Here is a 21,393-nt window from a genome sequence, read left to right as displayed (position 1 = left end):
ATGCCTTTTCTTAGTTTAAGGTGATGGGCTGGCAGTGCCACTCCTACGGAAGCCAGGTTTGGCTACACACACATGACTTAGTTATATCAAGATTGGATTGCTGCAATGTGCTTCTGCACAGGGCTCTCTTCCAAGAGTCTTTGATAGCTGCATCCAGTCCATAATGTAGCAAGGATGTTAGTGAGTGTGCACAGATGCTACATGTTACACCTGTTCCTTTTTAAAAAATGAACATTTTAGATCTTTCTTCGTAAGCTGCTTTGGTCAATCACCTGCTATCATAGTATCAGACACACTTTAACCTCCTGATTGTTCCTTTGCAGCTGCATCTTTATCTTCCCCACACTTGATGTCATATATTACATTAGGTGTTATGGTTGTCTCACCTCAAAAAGGATATTGGAGAGCTGGAAAAAGGTCACAAAGGGCAACTAAAATTATCAAAGGAATAAGTATCATCATTTTCCCTTATGAAGTTGGGCAAGGGCATTATGGAGTAGTGGGTCTTTCCCCTGCAAGTGTGTGATTGTGTGTGGTTGCAGTGGGCATGTGGTCATTCATCAGGGCGACCAAGGATGATTCACTCCCAAACCACATATCAACCCATATCCTCCAGGAACTCCAGCAACTGGGTATTTGCGACTGAGCAGAAGTTATCATAAACTACAGGGTCCAGGGTAGGCTTCTTCAGGAATGGACACACTACTGCTTGTTTAAGGGCAACAGGCACCACTCCATCATGTAAAGACATGTTCTCTACACCCAGGAAGTACCCAGTCAGCCCCCCTCAACAGGCTTTCACTAGCCAGGATGGACAGGGGCCAAGAGAACAAGAAGCTGGATGCATCATTGCAGGAGCCCTGTCCATGTAATCAGGACACATACACTGAAACTGAGCCCATAAAATATAGGAAGGTGTGGCACTGGACACCTAGATTGGACTTGCAAAACCTGTGGCATCTAAGGCACTACGGAGCTAAGTGACTATCCTCACAGTGTGGTGCAAACTGCTCATACCATGCCACTGAGTGCTCCAAAGGACCATCCACCACTTCAATTAGCCTCTGGACAAAATAACTCTGCTGGGTGACATATTTAAAATGTAATGCTGGCACCAAGCAATTCTTCTTTGCTGCCTTCACTGCCATTTGGTAGGCAGAATTGTATGACCTAACAAGTATTCGGTCAGCTTCAGAGCAAATTTTTCAACATCTGTGCTCCAATCATCTCCACAGCCTGCTTCATTGCCCACAACTCCTCAGTAAACCAAGGTGCAGTGCAGACCCTGCAGCATCACAGAGGGCCCTTGGGAGCAATCATGTCAGCAGCCCTCCTCATCTTTCCATACCACAAGACAAGGTCCCACCTAAGGGATTTATATCCCAATAGTAACATCTTGAACTTGGTCCAGTAACAAATCAACAACCAGTGCAGATCCCTGAGCAGAGGTGTTATATGCTGACAGAGTCTCACTCCTATCAGTTATCTGGTTGCAGCATTCTGCATTAACTGCAGTTTCTGGGTGAAGTGCAAGGGAAGTCCAACTTTGCAGTCATCCAGTCCTGAAGTCACCAATACCTGAACTACTGTGGTCAAGCTCTCCTGGTCCAGGAACTCATATTCAGTATTTGTCTGAACACCAGATGCTGGAGACAAACAACAGGAAAGGTCTAGTAATGGTTAAGTGCATGGAGTAACAGTTAGCACGTGGTCCTAGGTCCTGGGAGACCTGGGTTCAAATTTGCACTCAGCCATGATGCTTTTTGGGTGACCTTCAGCCAGTTTCCAACTCTAAACCTAACCTACCTCACTGGATTATTATCAGGAATGGGGGAGGGGGGGAGGAGCCATTTATGACACCTTGAGCTCCTTCCTTGGAGAAAGCGTGGGATATAAATGCAATAATAACAAATAAAAACCCTCTTCCCGGAGATTGACAACTGAAGGAAAGAGGATGATGGGCTAGAAATCAGAGGTGGGAAACCTGCGGTCCTCCAGATGTTATTGAACTACAATTCCCAATAAGCCCACCCAGCACGGCCAATAGTTAGGAATAATGAGAACTGTAGTCCAACAACATCTGGAAGCCAAAGGTTCCCCATCCCGGACAAGTGCGGAACCCTTGGCTTGATCCATCAGAACAGGTTCTACAAGCGAGCTCTTTATGGGGAAGCTCCTAATCTTAGCCCCAAACCCCGGCCACGACAACTCTTCCTAAGCTACTCACAGGCCGTCGAAATCGTCCACCAGACACCACCGTCGCCAGAGTACCAGTGCGCACGCGCAGAACGCGTCTCTTTCTCCTGGACGGAAATACTACAGTGCTGCTAGATCGAAAACTCGGACTGGATAATCAAAGAAAGAGGGAATGGTGCCAATGTTGCGCTCTAGAAAAAAGCCTTTTTATATCTAATTATCTTAAGGAAAATAATCATAAAGATATAGAAGAACGTGCATTGTCAATGTGTTCATGCACACAAACATATATATTTTTTCGTTTGCCTCCAAGCTCTGTCCAAGAGTGAAATTATGGGATTATGATATTTTCTTAACCATTTACTATCGCCCACAGTTGAAACCCGCATCGGAATTTAGGAAGAGCAGAAGGGAGTGGTTAATGAGAGAAAGGGATGGGGAAGCAGAAAGGATCCAGCCTTCCAACCCAGTCACAGAAAGGGAGAGAAAAAAAGATTGGTCATGGTGGGGCTTTGTTGAGAGCAAAGACTGCTGCTACTCTTTGAAATTTAAGACTGCTTGGTATCTGCACAATACGGATTTCCCCCTCTGTATGTCTCCCCTCCTCTGCGTGCTGGGAAAACAACAACAACAACATGAACGCTGTGCATTATCGTTTGAACCGTGGCTTACGTGCCTGCATTTGTAAATCTGCAGACGTTAATGCGCATTCAATAGGCGGTGGGGTGTGCTTTGTCAGTCTGAAATCTGTGCTTCCTTTTATCTAAAACAGAAAAAAAAACCGGACAGAATCGAGGAAAAACGAGAAGGGGAAGTCCGAGAAGGCCCTGGTGCATAAAATCTGGTAATTTATTTATTTTTAAACTTGTGTTGATTTCTAATGAACGCTTGAGGCGAACGATTAGAAACATGCTATCCCATCTCTGTTATTTGACTTAGGAAAAGCATAGGGTGTTTTCCAGATATGTAACAGGTTGGAAAATGTGTGTGTGACTGCTGAGGAAGTCTACAAAAAGATTCAGTCGATCACAGCTGATCACCTTGTGGTTCGTGCCTCCCTGTAGCACTACATCCTGTGTAACTTGTGCAATCCTAGCTATGTTTAATTCCATTGGGTTCAGTGGAATTTACTCCTAGGTAAGTGTGTTTTAGACTGCAATCCTGTACACCTTTATCTGGGGTCAAGACCCATTGATTAGTGGGATGCTTCCAAGTAAAAGTCTGTAGGATTGTACAGTGAAGGATTTTTCATATAAGAAGTTGGGCTACATTGGACATTCTAAAATCAAATACCTGTAGTAGAGTTTATAAATATTTATAGTTATTGTTGTTGTTATTTATTAGATTTATTTGTCTCGATACCCAAAGGTCTCCCAGTGACTTACAACAATATTAAAAACAAAATATATCATACTATAAATACAAAACAACAGGAACATCCCCATACATTCACAGGAATCTGGCAGCATACTAATAAACAAACAAATTTAAAATATTGGCAATATACGTTCCACTTTGGGTGTTTCACTTGCTTTCATTTTAAAGTGTGTAAAATCCTGTTAAAGGAATTACAGAATATTTGTCTCACCAGCAGCACCCCCTTTAAACAATACGATCTTGAAAACATCAAAGTAGATGATATGAGGCCAGGTTAACCCCCTATGTGGGAAGGGAACCAGTGGCCTTGCAGTTATTGCTGGATTACAACTCCCATAATCTCTTACCATTGGTCTTGCTGGCTGGTGCTATGGGAGTTGGAGACCAACAACATCTGAAGTTCCACAGGTTTCCCATCCCTGTCTTATATTGTTCATAGTTCTTCTCAACCATTTTACATCTCAGGTCTGTTGTTGAAGAACAGCTTGTAATTATCCCCCAGAGAAATTCAGTGGCTTTCCATGGCATCACCAAGTTGTTATTTCCATATTTACTTTCTTATGTTTCTATCCAGACTTTCTTCTGTCACAGAACTCAAGGCAATGTATGCGTTGTTCCCACACAGTTTCCTATCCAGGCACTGTGGTCCACACGTTTTTTTACAAAATGAAAATGGACTGCCTTCAAGTCAATTCTGACTTATGGCAACCCTATGAATAGGGTTTTCATGGTAAGCAGTATTCAGAGGGGGTTTACCATTGCCTTCCTCTGAGTAAACATGCATAGGATCATACAGGTCTGCCTATACATGGAAATGTATTGCAAATTATCCTTGTTCATACAGGGAATTGTTGCTAAATCTGCGCTTGGAAAAGGAAGGATGCAATTTAGGATGATTTCCTCCCCAGGAATTTTTAAGCGTGTGGGAATGTATGAGGGGTTAACAGGATACATAATTAAGTGTTGAGAGAGATAGGTACCTATTATTATTACCCTAAAATCTTCACAATTTATGGAGCAGGGTGTTGTCATGAAGATGGACAGTTGCACAAAGCACTGCTTGAAAACATACCTAAAATAAAACTTGTAATTTCTTATATACTCAGATCTGTGCTAGCAATCCTTTGTATGTTTACTCAGAATTAAGTCTCACTATGTTCACTGTGGGGAGCTTGCTCCATAGGAATTGTGTTCGGAATATTCAGTGATTGAATTTGGATAGTTTGTAGGATATATAAACACTAGCAACACAAATACAGCAATAATCAATGGAGGAATACAAATTAACACTTTGGTCTACACTTTGATTTAGGATCTAGAGCAACAAGGGGCAGTATCAAAGGGGGCCTACTAAGAGTTTTGTTGCCCAAATGCCCACAAAAACCTGGAGTTGGCCCTGAGTTGGCCCTTCTTTTCATCCTAGCAACCAGGATCAATCTTTCTTGCAGTGAGTTCACCTGAGATCAAATACTCCATACAAGTTATTTTCTGCAAATGAAACAACACAATGTATGCAAATGTAAAATGTGAAAACTTTGCAAAGAGGCTAAGGCATGTTTGCTGCAGTGCAGGAGCTCAAATCCATGCACTTATTCAGAATTCCTTGTATAGGTAACTTACAGTACAATGGTGTACATACGGTACCTATTCAGAAGTAAATCTCTAATGGGGCTTACTCCAAGGTAGGTGGATACAGGATTGCAGCCTTGCCTTTCTTGTGAGGAAGGGACAGAATGTAAATAAAGCCAGTAAATTATTTTAAAAAAGAGGGGTATAAAATCAAATGCTTTTAACACAATTAAATTATTATTAATAAAATAAAAATAATGCTATAACGTTTTAGATCGTGTTGGTTATGTCATTGATTTTGCTGTTGGGGCAGAACACTGGAAAGTGGGAGTAGGGTTTGTTTTTTTTACTAAGTGGTACCTTATTTCATGTGTTTCTTTTGGGGAAAGGGGGCCCTATTTGGGGGATTGCACCAGGGCCCCATCCAGCCTTGGGTGTGGTGTGCGGAGTGAAACAGGTGGAGGGCCACCATGTTTCTTTCTTGTTGCCACAAAAGGAAAAGGAAGAGTGGTTTGTTTGTTTTGTTAAAAAAAACCTTAAAACTGGGGGGGGGTCATAGAATCACAGAACAGTAGAGTTGGCAGGGGCCTATAAGGCCATTGAGTTCAACCACTGTTCAATGCAGGAATTCACTTTAAAGCATACAGATGGCTGTCCAGCTGCCTCTCGAATGCCTCCAGCGTTGGAGAGCCCACCGTCTCCCTAGGTCATTGGTTCAATTGTCGTACTGCTCTAACAGTTAGAATTTTTTTCCTGATGTTCAGCTGAAATCTGGCTTCCTGTAACTTGAATATATTATTCCGTGTCCTGCACTGTAGGATTTCCCACACCAGCTCCAAGCTGGCATAGGTAACCGGCCTGATCCTGGTCTCACATCTCACACCCACTCTGAAGTCATCACTATAATCACAGGACAGCCCCTATACATGGAGAGTGTGATCCATCACATTGATCAAAGGCGTATGAACATCCACATTTTCAACATCTTGAGTGATCTTGACATACTGCTGCCACATGCCTGTACATTTGGCACTGAAAATACAGCAAAACGAATGGAGGAGGAACATAGGGTCTAACTAAAGAAAAATATATGTCCAGTGCAGAATACAAGATACCTTTTTTAAAAAAATGAAATCTGAGAGTCTACCTCCCACCCTGCTAGCTCTGGGCCCAGTATAGATGCATCCCCTTCTTGGGGCCCTGATGCAGACTATGTATGGACTATCTGGATAACTCACTCCTTAAAAGGCAGAAGGAAAGGGAAGGCTAGTTAAATCAGCAAATAATACTCTAGCAGATAACTTTGAAACGAAACAGAGTTAAAGGGAAAACAGGCTTACATTTTCAGGGTTAGGAATGGAATTTAGGGAGAACAAAAGAAAAGACCTGCATTTAAGCCAGATAGCACCTTTTTATTTAACAATCAAAGATTAGTATTTCTGGTTGCAGAGTCTCTTTTTGATTTGAAATGCGTATCTTCCAGGGCTGATCATGAAAATTCATTTGAAATTTAAAGCGATGAAAGTTGGTACTTCATTGACTTCTCACATGTGGCAAAACAAGGGTGAAGAACCTCTCATCCTCCAAATGCTGTTGAACTACAATTCCCATCAACCCTGACCTTTGGGCATTAGCCATTCTGATTGGGGCTGATAGAAGTTAGAGTCCAATAACAACAGGTCAGCCACCAGCTGTTGATGATGAGATTCTTACTACGTACATTGCATCATGTGCTCTGCTTATGCATTTTTAATAGAATGTGTGAATTTATGTGTTATTCACACAAGCTGTGCTGAATGAAAAATTTGTTAAGTGGCTGCAAAATGAATTCCTTGAAAATTTAAGAAATGCAGGATTTAAAGTTGTCTCAAGAACCTGAAATACTCAAAATTTAATATGTATTTTTCCTCTTGCTGTGCAAACATAAATCCATCAGGGATATGAGCCCTATTTGGTTGTTTAGACTGATGTGTAAGCAAACATGAGAGGGAGAGCAGGAATGTCCCTCCAGTATGCCATCTTCAGTAGCCTTTCTGCCCTCCAACAGTTTGAGAGCAACTGTGTCAAGTGGGGAGCCTCTACTGCCGGAGTCTCCCAGCAGTTTAGAGCCCTGATAGTGCAGAATTTCATGCACACCTCTTCACCTGCCTTCAGTTTCTGTTTTGCATAATAAAATGGACCACTGTTAGGCTTGGTAACTCTCTGAACAAGAACCTGGAGTTGGTTCTACTGATGAAATATGTTTGCCTTACCAATATTTAGAACTGTGGAACAAAATTCAACATCTTCACCAAGATGAAACGTCAGGGAAATACTACGCCCAACATTGTGTGTTAAAATTAATTTATTTTGTCCAGGTGAAGAGATGACTAATGTAGTAGCCTTAGCCATTGTCATCTGTAAGAAAGTATTACCGGTTCTTTTTCAGTGTATATCTATTTAGGGCAGGGGTGGAGAACCTTTTTGGCCCCAGGGGCCAGATCCTAATCTGGTCCCACCCCATGTGCTTTGACAGGTGTGTGGGGCAACCCACATCTCAATCACATGATGTAATTATGATGCCACATAATTGACAGATGGGGTACCCCATCCACCTGTCAAAATTCCTTGCACAGGGTTCTTGGGCTTACGAACCACAATGTAAGGGATGTTGCCTGCTCTATGCTTTGGAAGTCTATCATCACTTCTCCTTTCCATCTTTGATGTGGAAGTGGAAAGGAGCTGCACAGGGCGACTCTAAAGAGCAGTACTGGGAGGGAGAAGAGGTTTCCATTGAATAGAAACCACTTTCCCCTTTTTGAGCAAGATGCACTCCTACTGCCCATCAGTTGAGTTGTGCCTCTCTCCAGCAAAGGAACAATCAGGAGCCCACTTTAAGCTCCCGATAGTTCCTTTCAAGTTCTGCCCTTACCTACCCCACATCTGATGTCATATATGAAGTCAGGTGTAGGGTTGGTGGACATGGCTTCCCCCAATCAGCCTGGTGGACAAAATGGCCTCGTGGATCAAATTTGGCCCATGGGCCGGAGGTTGCCCATCCCTAGTTTATTGCAATGATGTGTTATGTAAGTAGAGTAAGGGGAAGAAACCATAAGAATTGTTTTGCTGGGTCATATCAAAAGCCCATCTAATCCAAGATTCTGCCTAGATGTGGCCAGTCAGATGCCCTTTGGAAGTTTAGGGCATGGAGATGATACCCATTTGTTGCTGTTTGTACCTGGCATTTGGTGTTCAGGGATATACAAGGATGCTCCAATTAGTTGTTGCAGTAGCTGGTAGGAAATGATTGATCTTATTCTTTATGCATTGCTTTTTAAAGCCATCCAACATAGTTGGTAAGTTTTGTGTGTCCTGAACTCTGCTATCAGTAATAGTGTAGATTGAATTATTACAGAATATTACACTAACATTTTGGTGATGGAATCATATGAAAAGTAACATCTTACGGTCAGAATGTTGTATGCTGTGATAAAGTAAGCTATCTCTGTTGATTTTTATAGATCCTTTTGGCATTCTGGAGAATCGACCAAAAATGCAAAACAGTGAAGTAATAAAGCCGGCCAAATACTTCTCTGAAGTGGAGAAGAGTGTGTTGCTTGCACTAGTTGAGAAATACAAATATGTACTTGAGTGTAAAAAAAGTGACGCAAGGACTATTGCGTTGAAACAACGGACCTGGCAGGCACTTGCTCATGAATATAATTCTCAACCAAGTGTATCACTACGAGACTTCAAGCAGCTGAAGAAATGCTGGGAGAACATCAAAGCACGGACAAAGAAAATAATGGCACATGAAAGACGAGACAAGGTAAAAAGGAGTATTAGCCCACTTCTAAGTAATCACATCCTCGGAAAAGACAAGATTGCCAGCATGGTACCTGAGCAAGTGTACTTTTTACAGAGTCCACCAGAAGAAGATTCTGAATATCAGCCTGAAGCTTCCAGCCAAGGTACAGTTGTATTCTAGTTATCTAAAGTAAGCTATTATTGTAGCTCCACGTTCCAAAAGCAGATATAAAACTTGCAGTTCATTCATGTGTGATAGCATCACAGAGATATCCGTTATCCAGTGTAAGCAAATTAGCACAGTCTATATTGGCCCAACTACTGAGTCATGGCTCTCGACAGGATCATGCCCTGTCCCTGAGATATGTCTTGGCAGCAGTATCACTCCCACCATTACTTCAGTTTATAATGAGTTTATTTGTAAGCCACTTGGAGAGCTCTGGCTATAAAGTGGGGTATACATTCTTAAACATGTGCATATGTGAATTTATATGGTGTTCTTTTTTTTACCAAGAAATTGTACAAAAATCAAAAGTGAAGCAAAGGGTGATATTCAGTGCTATTTCTCTGAGTAGACCTTGAAGTTAGTGAACGTGACTAACAGAGGTTCATTAATTTCAGTGGGTCTACTCTAAATAGAACTCGTGTTGAATGCAAACCTTAGGTTGCAATTAGGTTAGGTTTGAAAAAGTTAAAGACCACTGAATTTTGTTCCAATAAGTAGTATAGCCATGAAAATAATACCTGCCATTCACACTATCTTTAGCCCTTTAAAAACTAATGCTTGTTTCCATTTGTGGGTTTGAGCAGCAGGAGGCAACCCTTTGGGATTGACAGCTACATTCCCTCAGAGGAATGTGGTTGGAGTCAAACAGGTGGAAAGACCAAAGCCATTAATGGGCAGAGACTCTCTCTCTCTCTCTCTCTCTCTCTCTCTCTCTCTCTCTCTCTCTCTCTCTCTCTCTCTCTCTCTCACTCTCTCTCTCTCTCACACACACACACACACACACACACAGAGAGAGAGAGAGAGAGAGAGAGAGAGAGAGAGAGAGAGAGAGAGAGAGAGAGAGGTTCATTAATTATCTCTTTCACCCTCATTAAAGCAAACACAAAAGGAACTACGTTGGCTAACAGCCAGCCTGTCTTCACCAATTCCCTACTCTGCAAAGAGAATGCAATTAAAATAGGAGGAAGGGGAAAGGGATCAAAAGTTTCATTTTCTTCCATTTGAATTCCTGAGAGACAAATCATGTGTCAGAAGATTCCTACTTACTATCAGAGCAGTCCAGAGTATGGAAATTCATCAGGGGGTATATCTGCCAGCCATCCGCCAGTGCCAAAATCACTCTGCTTGGCTTGGTGGCAGCTGGATGGAGCCTTGGCTGTGAACAAGGCCGTGAGCACAGCAGAAGCCCTGGACAGTGGTGCCCATACCTACCCTGCCTCCATTAGCCAATGCACACCCAGCAGGCATGGCTGCTCCATCCACTACATGTACAGCAAGGTACACGCACATACACACACGCCCTAGGATAACACAGTGGAGAAGAAGTGTGCCTGAAAGGGAAAAGGACATCGCCACCATGCCCAGAGAATGAGCCTCATGCTAGCAAAGGATCCAGCCATGCCCATGGGAGCCCCTGCCAGGTCCACAGGAAAGCAGCAGGGAAGTCATGAGAGAGGTTGCACACCTCTCCAGGGCTCAAGCAGAATGACAGGGAGGACACTGCACATGCATCCTCAACCACAGCCTCCTCCACTGGCATAGAATCACCACCTCTGCAGGAATCTCTGGAACTTTGGGCACAGGCAGGTCACTTGCACTGCTCTGTTATCCACATCTTCAACAGGAGTGGGCAGGACTAGACCTGCACACCGAGAGACTGGAGGGATGGAAGGAGGAGAGATAGGGTCAGAAGGCCTGCACCCACTACCAAAGCCCTCCTGTTCATTCCCCTGCTACACATTGCCTCATGGGGGCATGATTGGAGCAAGGGCTTTCTCATCTGGTCCCAAGGACTCACCAGAGCAGATCGGGTCCTGGGCTTGCTTAAGGATGGGACATAGGTATTGCTCCACTGCATGTGAGTGAATCTGCCAACCAGTGGTGGAAGCTGAGGGTGCTGATTATTATTATTTTAGTTTATTACCCACCCTTTGCCCTGCGTAGCAAAACACATTTGTGAGGGCTGGTCATTGGGGGTGGGGTAGTGAATTCCAGCCTGACGGCCCTTCCTCCAGTGCTGCTCTGGGCTCCTGGCTGGGTGAATGGGGATGCTTCTGCCCAGGCTCTGTGCTGGTTCACCTAGAATGACATGCAGATAAGCATTTGTTTGTTGGTGTTGCTGAGTGCTTGCATGTGCACCCTGAGATTTTTGGAATAGGCTGTAGCCTACCTGAGCCACCACTATTATAAATGCCTTAGAAACAAGGTCTGAAGCAAACCTTACACTGGTGTTTGTGAAAGAGAGACTAATGGATGAATTCCATCACAGGAAGGAGATTGTGAAGGACAGTCAGTACCAGGATGGAGAAGCTGCGCCCAAAAGCGCTGCCAATAAGATGCAGAAGAAGGAAACAAGAGTAGAGTAACAGAGGAAGCTGCCTTATACTGAGTCAGATCAATGGTCCATCTAGCTCAGTATTGTGTACACTGACTGGCAGCACCTCTCCAGGGTTCCAGGCAGGATATCCTCCCAGCACTACCTGGAGATGCCAGAGATTGAACCTGATACCTTCTGCATGCAAGGCGAATGCTCTACCACTGAGCTATGTCACTTTCCCCAGGGCATGTTTCAAGGGATGCTTAAAGGAAAGACTGCTCAATACGGAAAGCTCTGCACAAGCACCAAGGTAAAAGGCTAAGGCCACAACCAGTGAGACTGTCACAGAACAATGGAGTGGATTCTCTAAAGTAACACAGGGAAATGTATCCCACAGCTGCTGCATAGACTCCAGAGCAACAAGTCACACAGTGACAGAGCTTCTTTAAGGAGATAGATCTGAATAATAAAGAGAAAAATCTATCTAGCAGATGGATGCAGCATCGTTGCAGAGAGAACCGGACAAGGTTTCTTGAACTTCATAGAGGAAAACTAACGATTCCAGTACATGATGTGCTATGCATTCCCAGGTTGGAAGAATGCCTTCTGTGCGTTCAGTGCTTGGCATCTAGAGGACTCACAATCAAGTTCCAGGGTAATGAATGTACAATTCAGAAGGGGTCCAGAGTATTAGCCACAGCAATAGCAGATGAGCACCTATAGTGTCTAAGCATCATAAGAGAACAAGCAAGGGTCACTGCATATAACAATATGATGACTGCATTCACCTGTGGCGGTGCCTGGGACACAAAGCCCTATGAGGAGAGACTGAAAGAACTGGGCATGTTTAGCCTTGAGAAGAGAAGACTGAGGAGAGGTATGATAGCATTCTTCAAGTACTTGAAACATTGCCTCAGAGAGGAGGGCCAGGAACTCTTCTTGATCATCCTAGAGTGCAGGACATGGAATAATGGGCTGAAGTTACAGGAAACCAAATTTCAGGTAAACATCAGGAAAAATTCCCTAACTGTTGGAGCATTACAACAATGGAACCAATTACCCAGGGAGGCTGTGGGCTCTCCAACAGCGGAGGCATTCAAGAGGCAGCTGCACAGCCACCTGTCAGGTATATTTTAATTGGATTCATACATTGAGCCAGGGTTGGACTCGATGGCCTTATAGGTCCCTTTCAGCGCTACTATTTTATGACATAGACACCCAGAAAGCATAAAAAAACTACAGTTGACAAAGGATCTTAAGGTGTCTCTATATCCCACAAGCATGAGATATGATTATTGTATAAGAGTCAAAAATACCTGAACATCACTACCCAAGTTAAGCCAGACCAGAGCCACAAAACCAGTTGACCTTGTGCACAGTGACATGCATGGCTCAATCACGGCACACGCACTGAGAAGCAACAGGTACCTGGTGATTTTTATATATGGTTATTCAAGGTATACAGTCACCTACGTCATGAAAAGGAAGGATGAAGTGTTTGAAAAAGTACAGAGCTGTGTGGTGGCTGTGACAAGCAACACATTTCAGCACAAGCCACTCTCACAATAGAGGACAGTTCATAGGGAAGGAGGCCTTCCTGAGAACTCATGACAGTATAAGACCCATCTCATTACAAAAGGCTATTCACAAACATATGGAGACGACTACAATGAAACATTGTACCAGTAGTCAAGCACACAACTATCAGCACATTGTTAAGTGTGGCAGCCAGAAAATGGCTACAAGTTAAACATCTGGATGTGAAAACAGCATTTCTTTATAGAGACTTAACAAAGATATTCACATGGCACAACCACAAGGATTTAAAGACTCAGAAAAATCAGAGTTCATCTGTAAATTGCAAAATCTAGGGCCTTTTCTGTAGTGGCCCCCGAATTGTGGAATAGCCTCCCCGAAGAAATACGCCTGGCGCCGACGCTTCTATCTTTTCGGCGCCAGGTTAAGACCTGGCTATGCTCCCAGGCATTTTAAAGCGTTTAATGTTACAATTTTAAATCTCTTTGTTTCAGTTTATTTATTGTGATATTTTGTATTTCTGTACTTTTAATCTTTTGTACACCGCTCAGAGAGCTATTTGCTATGGGCGGTTTAAAAATGAAATTAAATAAATAAATAAATAAATAAAAGACTTAGGTAAGCTGTCAGAGCATGAACACGAGAATAAATGAAGTACTTACAAAGAAGAACTTCACAAAAAGTGAAGTAAATCCTTACCTGTGTTCAAAAAGAATAGATAAGAGATGAATTCATGTACTGATATATGTAGATTGGCAGATTATGTTTTCAACAAGAAGGTGACAACCATGAAGAAATAAAAGTATTAAATCAAGACTTCGAGTTAAAGGATGAAGTAACATAACACATTACCTGGGAATAACCAGTGCCCGCAGGAGGAAGGGGGCCACCACTGTCCAGGGAAGGAGAGCCGTTTGCTACTGCTGTCTGCCTGCCTGCCTGCTTGCTGCTGCTGCTGCTCGGCTACCATCACCACCATCCTCTCCCTGTTGGACAACTGTGCTGCAGGTTGCCACGCCTTGCAGGCCCAGGCCCCAGGGACTCAGCCAGCTGCGGCTGATACTGTTCCACCTGTCTCTTCTCTGGAGGGGATACATAAGCCGGCTGGCTGAGGGGGCTCCTGCTTTGTCTGCCTTTTTCTGGGTCTTCAGTCATGTGCCTGGGAGAGAGGACTCAGAGCCAAGTGGGGAGACTTGAGGGGCCCCGAATTAGCGTAGTGACAGGTAGAGGGAGATATGGCATTGTGAGGAGGACTTGCCAGGTAAGGGGAACGCATCCCAAGCAGTTAACGACTGTGCCTTGTTCTGGTCCTCCCCACACCCGCAGGTTTGTTGGTTACCCTATCAGCCAGCTCTCAGACCTCCGGTGCTGCTCCTAAACGCCAGATCGGTGCATAATAAGATCTCCCTCATTCACAATTTAATTGTGGATGAGGCAGCCGATCTGGCATGTATAACCGAGACCTGAGTGGGTGAGCAGGGAGGAATCAGCCTGTCCCAGTTATGTCCACCAGGGTACCTGGTTCAGCATCAGGGTAGACCTGAGGGTCAGGGTTGGGTCAGGGTTACTGTGGTCTATAGGAGCTCCCTCTCCCTCTCCAAGCAACCCGTCCATGTGACTTCTGGTCTGGAGTGTTTGCACCTTATGCTGGGTCAGCGGGACAGACTGGGAATTCTGTTGGTGTACCGCCCACCCCGCTGCCCAACAGACTCCCTAGGTGAGCTGACGGAGGTGGTCTCAGGTGTACTGTTGAGATCCCCCAGACTGTTGGTTCTGGGGGATGTCAACATCCATGCCGAGGCCACCTTATCCGGGGCAGCTCAGGATTTCATGGTCTCCATGACAACCATGGGACTGTCCCAATATGCCATTGGCCCCACACATGTAGGAGGGCATACTCTAGATTTGTTTTTTGCATCTGGACATGGAGTTGGTGATCTGAATGTGGGGGGCCTTACATCACTCCCTCTGTCATGGACAGATCACTGCTTGCTGAAGTTTAGACTTACAGCGGCTTTTCCCCTCTGCAAGGGTGGGGGACCTATTAAGTTGGTCCGCCCCCAGAGACTAATGGATCCGGATGGTTTCCAAAGGGCTCTGGGGAGTTTTCCGGCTGATAGGGCTGGCGCTCCTGTCGAAACCCTAGTTGAACTGTGGAATACAGAAATGACCCAGGCGGTTGACATGATTGCTCCTGAGCGCCCTCTCCTGTGTAGAGCTCGTATGGCTCCATGCTATACTCCAGAGCTGAGAGCAATGAAACAGAATAGGAGACGGCTTGAGTGCAGATGGAGACAAACTACTGGTGGATGCAATTATACACTGGTAAGTGCCTATGGTAAGCTGTATTTAGGGGCAGTTAGGGCAGCAAAAAAACAATATTTTGCTGCCACTATCAAATCATCAATCTGCCGCCCAGCGGAGCTCTTCAGAATTGTCCAGGGGCTATTACACTCTGGCCCCAGGGACAAGGTAGAACCATCTGAGGCCCGCTGTAATGAATTTGCTAGGCACTTCCAGGATAAAATCTTTAGCATCCGCCAGGACAGACTCCAGTGTTATAGCAGGTGAATCAAGCGAGGTATCCAGAGCACAGCCTTGTCCCGATTTCTTGGATGAGTTTCAGTTGGTACAGCTTGAGGAAGTTGACAAGGTGCTTGGACAGGTTCGTGCAACCACTTCTGTGCTGGATCCTTGCCCTTCTTGGCTAATAAAAGCTAGCAGGGATGGAACAGCCGGCTGGGCCAGGGAAGTGATTAATGCCTCTCTGCGAGAGGGGGTGGTCACTGGTTGCCTGAAAGAGGCGGTAGTGAGACTGCTCCTGAAGAGACCCTCCTTGGACCCAGAAAATCTTAATAATTACAGGCCGGTTGGAAATGTTCCATTCCTGGACAAGGTCCTTGAATGAGTGGTTGCAGGCCAGCTCCAGACACTCTTGGATGAGACCGATTATCTGGATCCATTTCAGTTGGGTTTCAGGCCGGGTTTTGGCACGGAAACAGCCTTGGTCACCCTGTATGATGACCTTTGTCAGGAGAGAGACAGGGGGAGTGTGACTCTGTTGATTCTCCTTGATCTCTCAGTGGCTTTCGATACCATCGACCATGGTATCCTTCTGGGAAGATTGGCTGAGTTGGGAGTGGGAGGGACTGCATGGTGGTGGTTCCGCTCCTACTTGGCGGGTTGGCTCCAGAAGGTGGTGCTTGGGGAACATTACTCGGCACCCTGGACTCTCCAGTATGGGGTTCCACAGGGGTCAATTCTGTCCTCCATGCTGTTCAACGTCTACATGAAACTGTTGGGTGCAGTCATCCAGAGCTTTGGAGTGTGTTGCCATCAGTACACTGATGACACGCAGCTCTATTTCTCCTTCTCATCTTCAGGTGAGGCTGTCAATGTGCTGAACCGGTGCCTGGCTGCGACAATGGACTGGATGAGGGCTAATAAACTGAAGCTCAATCCAGACAAGACTGAGATGCTACTAGTGGGTGGTTCTTCTGACCAGATGGTGGATGTCCAACCTGTCCTGGATGGGGTTGCACTCCCCCTGAAGGAGCAAGTTCGTAGCTTGGGGGTTCTCCTAGAACCATCTCTGTCACTTGAGGCTCAGGTAGCCTCGGTGACACAGAGTGCTTTCTGCCAACTTCAGTTGGTGGCCCAGCTACGCCCTATCTGGACAGGGATAACCTGGCTTCAGTTGTCCATGCTCTGGTAACCTCCAGGCTAGATTCCTGCAATGCGCTCTACATGGGGCTGCCTTTGAAGATGGTTCGGAAACTGCAGCTTGTGCAAAATGCAGTGGCCAAATTGGTAACAGGGACCAGATGGTCTGAACATATAAAACTGATTCTGGCCTGCTTGCATTGGCAGCCTGTATGTTTCCAAGCTTCAGTCAAGGTGCTGGTTTTAACCTATAAAGTCTTACACGGCTTGGCACCACAATACCTGATGGAACGCCTCTCCCGATACAAACCCACCCATACACTACGTTCAAGATCAAAGGCCCTCCTCCGGGTGCCTACTCCGAGGGAAGCTGTGAGTCTGGCAACAAGGGAGAGGGTCTTCTCAGTGGTGGCCCCCAAATTATAGAATGTTGTTTGTGACCGGGTGCGCCTGGCGCCAACACTGTTATCCTTTCGGTGCCAGGTCAAGACTTTCCTCTTCTCCCAGGCATTTTAGCACGTGTTTTAAATTGTGTTTTAAATTGTGTTTTAAAGATGTGTTTTTAAATTTGTATATTTGTTTTTAATGTTTTTAGTTATTGTAAACCGCCCAGAGAGCTTCGGCTATGGGGCGGTATATAAATACAATCAATCAATCGATACAAGTCAAAAGAGAAGATGGTGGAGGTTACCTTCTCAACCAGAGACACAAAACTAAAGAAATAGTAGAAAGATTTGGAATGAAAAATGCAGAGGGAATAAGTACTCAATGGAAATTTTATCCAGGAAGGTCTCAAAACCAACCCAGAAGAATTGGAACACATGAACAAGGGTCATTTGCTATTTTAAAACCAGAACACACCTTAAACGTCTCATCCCAGCAACTCCTGAATGTGACCTCAGAGGATAAGTGGATGCAGTTTGGGATATCTGTTTCTGCTTGGAGAAAGGCCCATTAGTTAATTGAGCAGGAAACAGACTTCTGTGATGCTTTCTTCCACAGAGACAGACTACATAGCAGCAGTTCAAACTAATCAAGAAGTAATCCGGCTGCAGCAACTACTCACTGATTTAGGTCAAGAACTGTGTGAACTCACACAAATTCTAAAGGATAATCAAAGATGTGTTGCACTTGCACAAACTGAAAGAATCAACTCCAGAACTAAACGTACAAATGTAAAATACAATTTTTAAGAGATTCACAGGACCTTTCCTGCTTGCCTTCTGTTGTAACATGTAATGGCTGATGTTGTTAAGGAGAGGATCCAGTTTAAACTTTACAGATGTGTGAGTTGATTGAGTCTATTCGTATGCCACTTTCTGTTCAAGTGAATCCTAAAACAGCTTATAAATAATAAATAACAGTCACAAGGGGGCTGCTTCTTTTGGGGGTATTCTTCCTGCCTTCAGCCCTTCATGCAGCCCTCCATCCTGTGCAGTTTCTTATGTAGGCATGTCCCCCCCCCCTTCCCACACGGACCTTGTTGAAGGGATTCATGCTGGGCCACCCCATTGCCATATTGTGGAGGTGTTTGCTAGTGACCGATGTTGTCCAGAGAGCTGCTGTCGAGTACCTGTTTGGAGCAGAGACCTGAGAGAAGGGGTGTTGCTGGGAGTTTTTCCTTCTGAACTAGATAGGCAAACGTTGCACTCATTTTCGAGGCACTGTGCAGACACACTGCACTGGGAACAAAGTGCCCTTCCACCATGGTGCCCTTTCCCTGGAGTCTCCTCTGGCGAGCTCAGAGTCCCCATATCCGGAGGGTACGAGGCAAAGCACCACACCCCGTGAGCTGTCATGTGGTTTGTATTTGGAATGTGTGGGGTTTTGCTGGTGCCATGTGGGGATTGGCTGTGGGGATCTGCCACATCCAGAGCACTCAAGTACTGGTGTGGGTATGACAGGGGAAGAGGTATAGCCCAGGAGTCCTGGCCATCCCATTGTTTCCTATGTGTACTCCCCTTCCACCAATGCTTTTGGTGGAATAAGATCTACCTAGTTGTGAGAATTACAAGTTTTATATTCAGAGATTTCTAATATCAGCATTAGTTCAATAATGAATTCAGATCTGAAGTTTCAGAGCAAAGAAAGTAAGTGGAGAGCAAAGATAACCTCAGCTCAATTTCTTCTCTGATCAAATCTTACTCTTCTCAGTAAAACCAAACCCCATGTTTTTTGTCTGTTTCTTACCCCCAAAATCTGTGTTGCTTTGGCTTTCCTCCAGCAATGTTGCAATAAATATGATCAGCAAAAGATCTCTTCCCTACACTCTTAGTTCACTCCCTCAGTGTAGTTATGTGCTTGCTTGAAAGACACTTTTCAACCACCTTTCTCTCTTCTTCCCTCGTAATTTTGATTTACCTCTCCCTTCTTGCAAACTGAGAAGCATTTTGCAAAGCTGTGCACACAAAAACAGTATTTGCATCCTCAAGGATGCTCCATTCTCTAGTCTACACCCACACAGACAGTAAACTTTTCCCTCTTTCCTAAGGTGGGCTGCTTAAGATGGTCTGGAGCAGCTGAACTCAATTAAACGAGCAAATAGGTACTCTGGGCAGTGATGTCATTATTCTGGTGTTTAAAAAGTCACCAGAGCTCTATTGCAATCTGTTCCTACATTCCTGGAGGCTGTACCAATGGAAGTGGAGAGCTTGCAGTTCCAAGGATAAGGCAGAGGATACTTCCATGCTTGAGTGTCTCCAAAGTGTATGTGATACAGACAACCTCTAGCCCTCTGAGGAAGGCGGAAGATCATATCAAACCTGCTGTGGCTTGAAGGTGCTCCAAGCCCCTCCAAAGTTCACCATGGTGTCAGCCAGCCAAATTTGTGGACCCCTACATAACTACCCTAAGAGAAAAGCCTTAAAGACAAAAGCAAACTATATAGTTTTAAGAGGATTGAATTTCTTTTTCCCCATCTTTGCCTCTTGCCAAACAGGTTTTACCCATACCTGCATACCAGAGTGGAAGTGAGATATGTGTACAGTCCTCGAGCACTGTTTCAGATCACCTTCAACTCTGAAAACCCTATCCTCTTCTATAATGACAGTGCTTCTAGTTTCATGCTATTGCAATATGGGCAATAGTGTTGTCCGGTGGACAGAGCTTGGAAAAGTTACTTTTTTGAACTACAACTCCCATCAGCCCAATCCAGTGGCCATGCTGGCTGGGGCTGATGGGAGTTGTAGTCCAAAAAAGTAACTTTTCCAAGCTCTGCCGGTGGAATCATGAATCTGCTTCATTGTGCAAATGGTGTACATTTGGTTGTGCAGTAATTAAATGTCATTTTTTAAAATCACATTGACATCCCATTCTTCCTACAAGAACATCGATGGTGCCCATCAGGTTATCCCAGTATATTCTTGCAACAGCCACTCTGAGTAATAATGAATTTTCCAAGGGTATCCAGTAATTTATAACTGAGTGAACATGGGGCTCCAAGTCTTCCAGGCATAGGTTTAGTATTGTATCCACTGCACCACTCTGGCTTTGGATTGGAAAAAATGAAGATCACTTCTTGTAATTGTCATGTATTTTCTTTTCTTTCCCCAGAACCTTTCACGGTTATAAACAGAGAACTGTGTGATGAAGAGAAAGAGCTTGTACATTTCCAGGTATGCGAAGGAACCTCACAGTCAGAGCCCTCCTGTTCAGCAGTCAGAATAACAGGCAATAAAAATTTTAGAAGCAAGACTGCCCAAGAAAGTGATCTTAAAAAGATGCATGAAGAAGAACACCATCAGCAAATGTCTATCTTGCAGCTGCAGTTGATCCAAATGAATGAAGTGCATGTGGCAAAGATTCAACAGATAGAGAGGGAATGTGAGATGGCTGAAGAGGAACACAGAATCAAGATGGAGGTGCTCAACAAAAAAAAAATGTACTGGGAGAGGAAACTTCAAACTGTTACAAAAGAATGGCCGGTCTCATCTTTTAACAGACCATTCCCTAATTCACCCTAGAGAATTCAGCAGCCACCAATAAATTAGACTGAAGTTACTGACTCATTAGACGAGAACAAAGAGCAGTTAAATGAATCAAGATTTGTGTTACTCGATTGGCTGTGAACAAACATTAAGGGAGAGCTAAGAAAAATGTGGTGTCTAATTTTTTAACGTGTCTAATTTCTAAAACGCCAATCACTTCATTTCGGTTGAGTATAAATGGAGTTACAACCTTATACACATGGCAAGCCCTATTTCACAGTCAATTGGCCTCTTCTCCAGTGCACACTTTTAGTCTAGGAAATTCTTACAGCAGATATATAATTGGGCATTTTATATACTTTTGAGACTGAAATTTCAATTTGTTTCCAAGAAGCAGGAAGACTGAATTAATCTCTATGATTGTTTGTTGCAATAGGGCTACTAGCAGTTGTATCACTCAGCAAGAGGACATATGTTTTCCGTTTGTTATTAGAAGTTAGAGAAAAGGCAGTATCATAGCAGTTGCTGCATAAGGAGAGGAAATTTAAAGATTTCAAACAATTGTTTGAATGGGTTCCTGGCCACAAGAAAAATCCCACACACACTTCTCTCCTGCCGGACCATTAATCCATTGCCCTCAATTTGCACTGTAGAGCTTGGCCTAGCTACAGAATTCAGGGGAAAATTTCATATTTCTGCCTACTTTTCTGCATCAGAGAAAGACATCAAGAGAATTGCCATTGTGTGTGTTTTGCAATCTGATCCTGTGCAAGTGTACTCTAAAGTAAGTGCACATA

The 21,393-nt window shown here is 44.3% G+C and overlaps 2 protein-coding genes across 3 annotated transcripts in view; one reads left to right on the top strand and one right to left on the bottom strand.

Annotated features, from left to right (window-relative positions):
* Positions 1-2,338, bottom strand: part of LOC133366021 (uncharacterized) — a 68,969-nt gene extending 66,631 nt beyond the window's left edge. The window contains exon 1 of one of the 2 annotated variants that reach the window (XM_061588642.1): positions 2,228-2,338. The gene's annotated coding sequence lies outside the window, so the exon portion shown is untranslated. Of the gene's footprint in view, positions 1-272; positions 356-2,227 lie in introns of those variants that run through there. The other variant, XM_061588643.1, reaches the window with a different exon arrangement.
* An 8-nt stretch (positions 2,339-2,346) lies between these two features.
* On the top strand, positions 2,347-20,765 carry MSANTD3 (Myb/SANT DNA binding domain containing 3). Its single transcript, XM_061588644.1, has 3 exons — positions 2,347-3,040; positions 8,643-9,092; positions 20,223-20,765. The coding sequence occupies exons 2-3, from the start codon at positions 8,675-8,677 to the stop codon at positions 20,630-20,632; spliced, it is 828 nt and encodes a 275-aa protein (XP_061444628.1). The 5' UTR covers positions 2,347-3,040; positions 8,643-8,674; the 3' UTR covers positions 20,633-20,765.
* The last annotated feature ends 628 nt before the right edge of the window (positions 20,766-21,393 follow it).

This window comes from Rhineura floridana, chromosome 11, assembly GCF_030035675.1.
Source record: "Rhineura floridana isolate rRhiFlo1 chromosome 11, rRhiFlo1.hap2, whole genome shotgun sequence".
Lineage (NCBI taxonomy): Eukaryota > Metazoa > Chordata > Lepidosauria > Squamata > Rhineuridae > Rhineura > Rhineura floridana.
The sequence above is the reverse complement of the archived record's forward strand: the minus strand, read 5'-3'. Positions and strand labels throughout refer to the sequence as shown.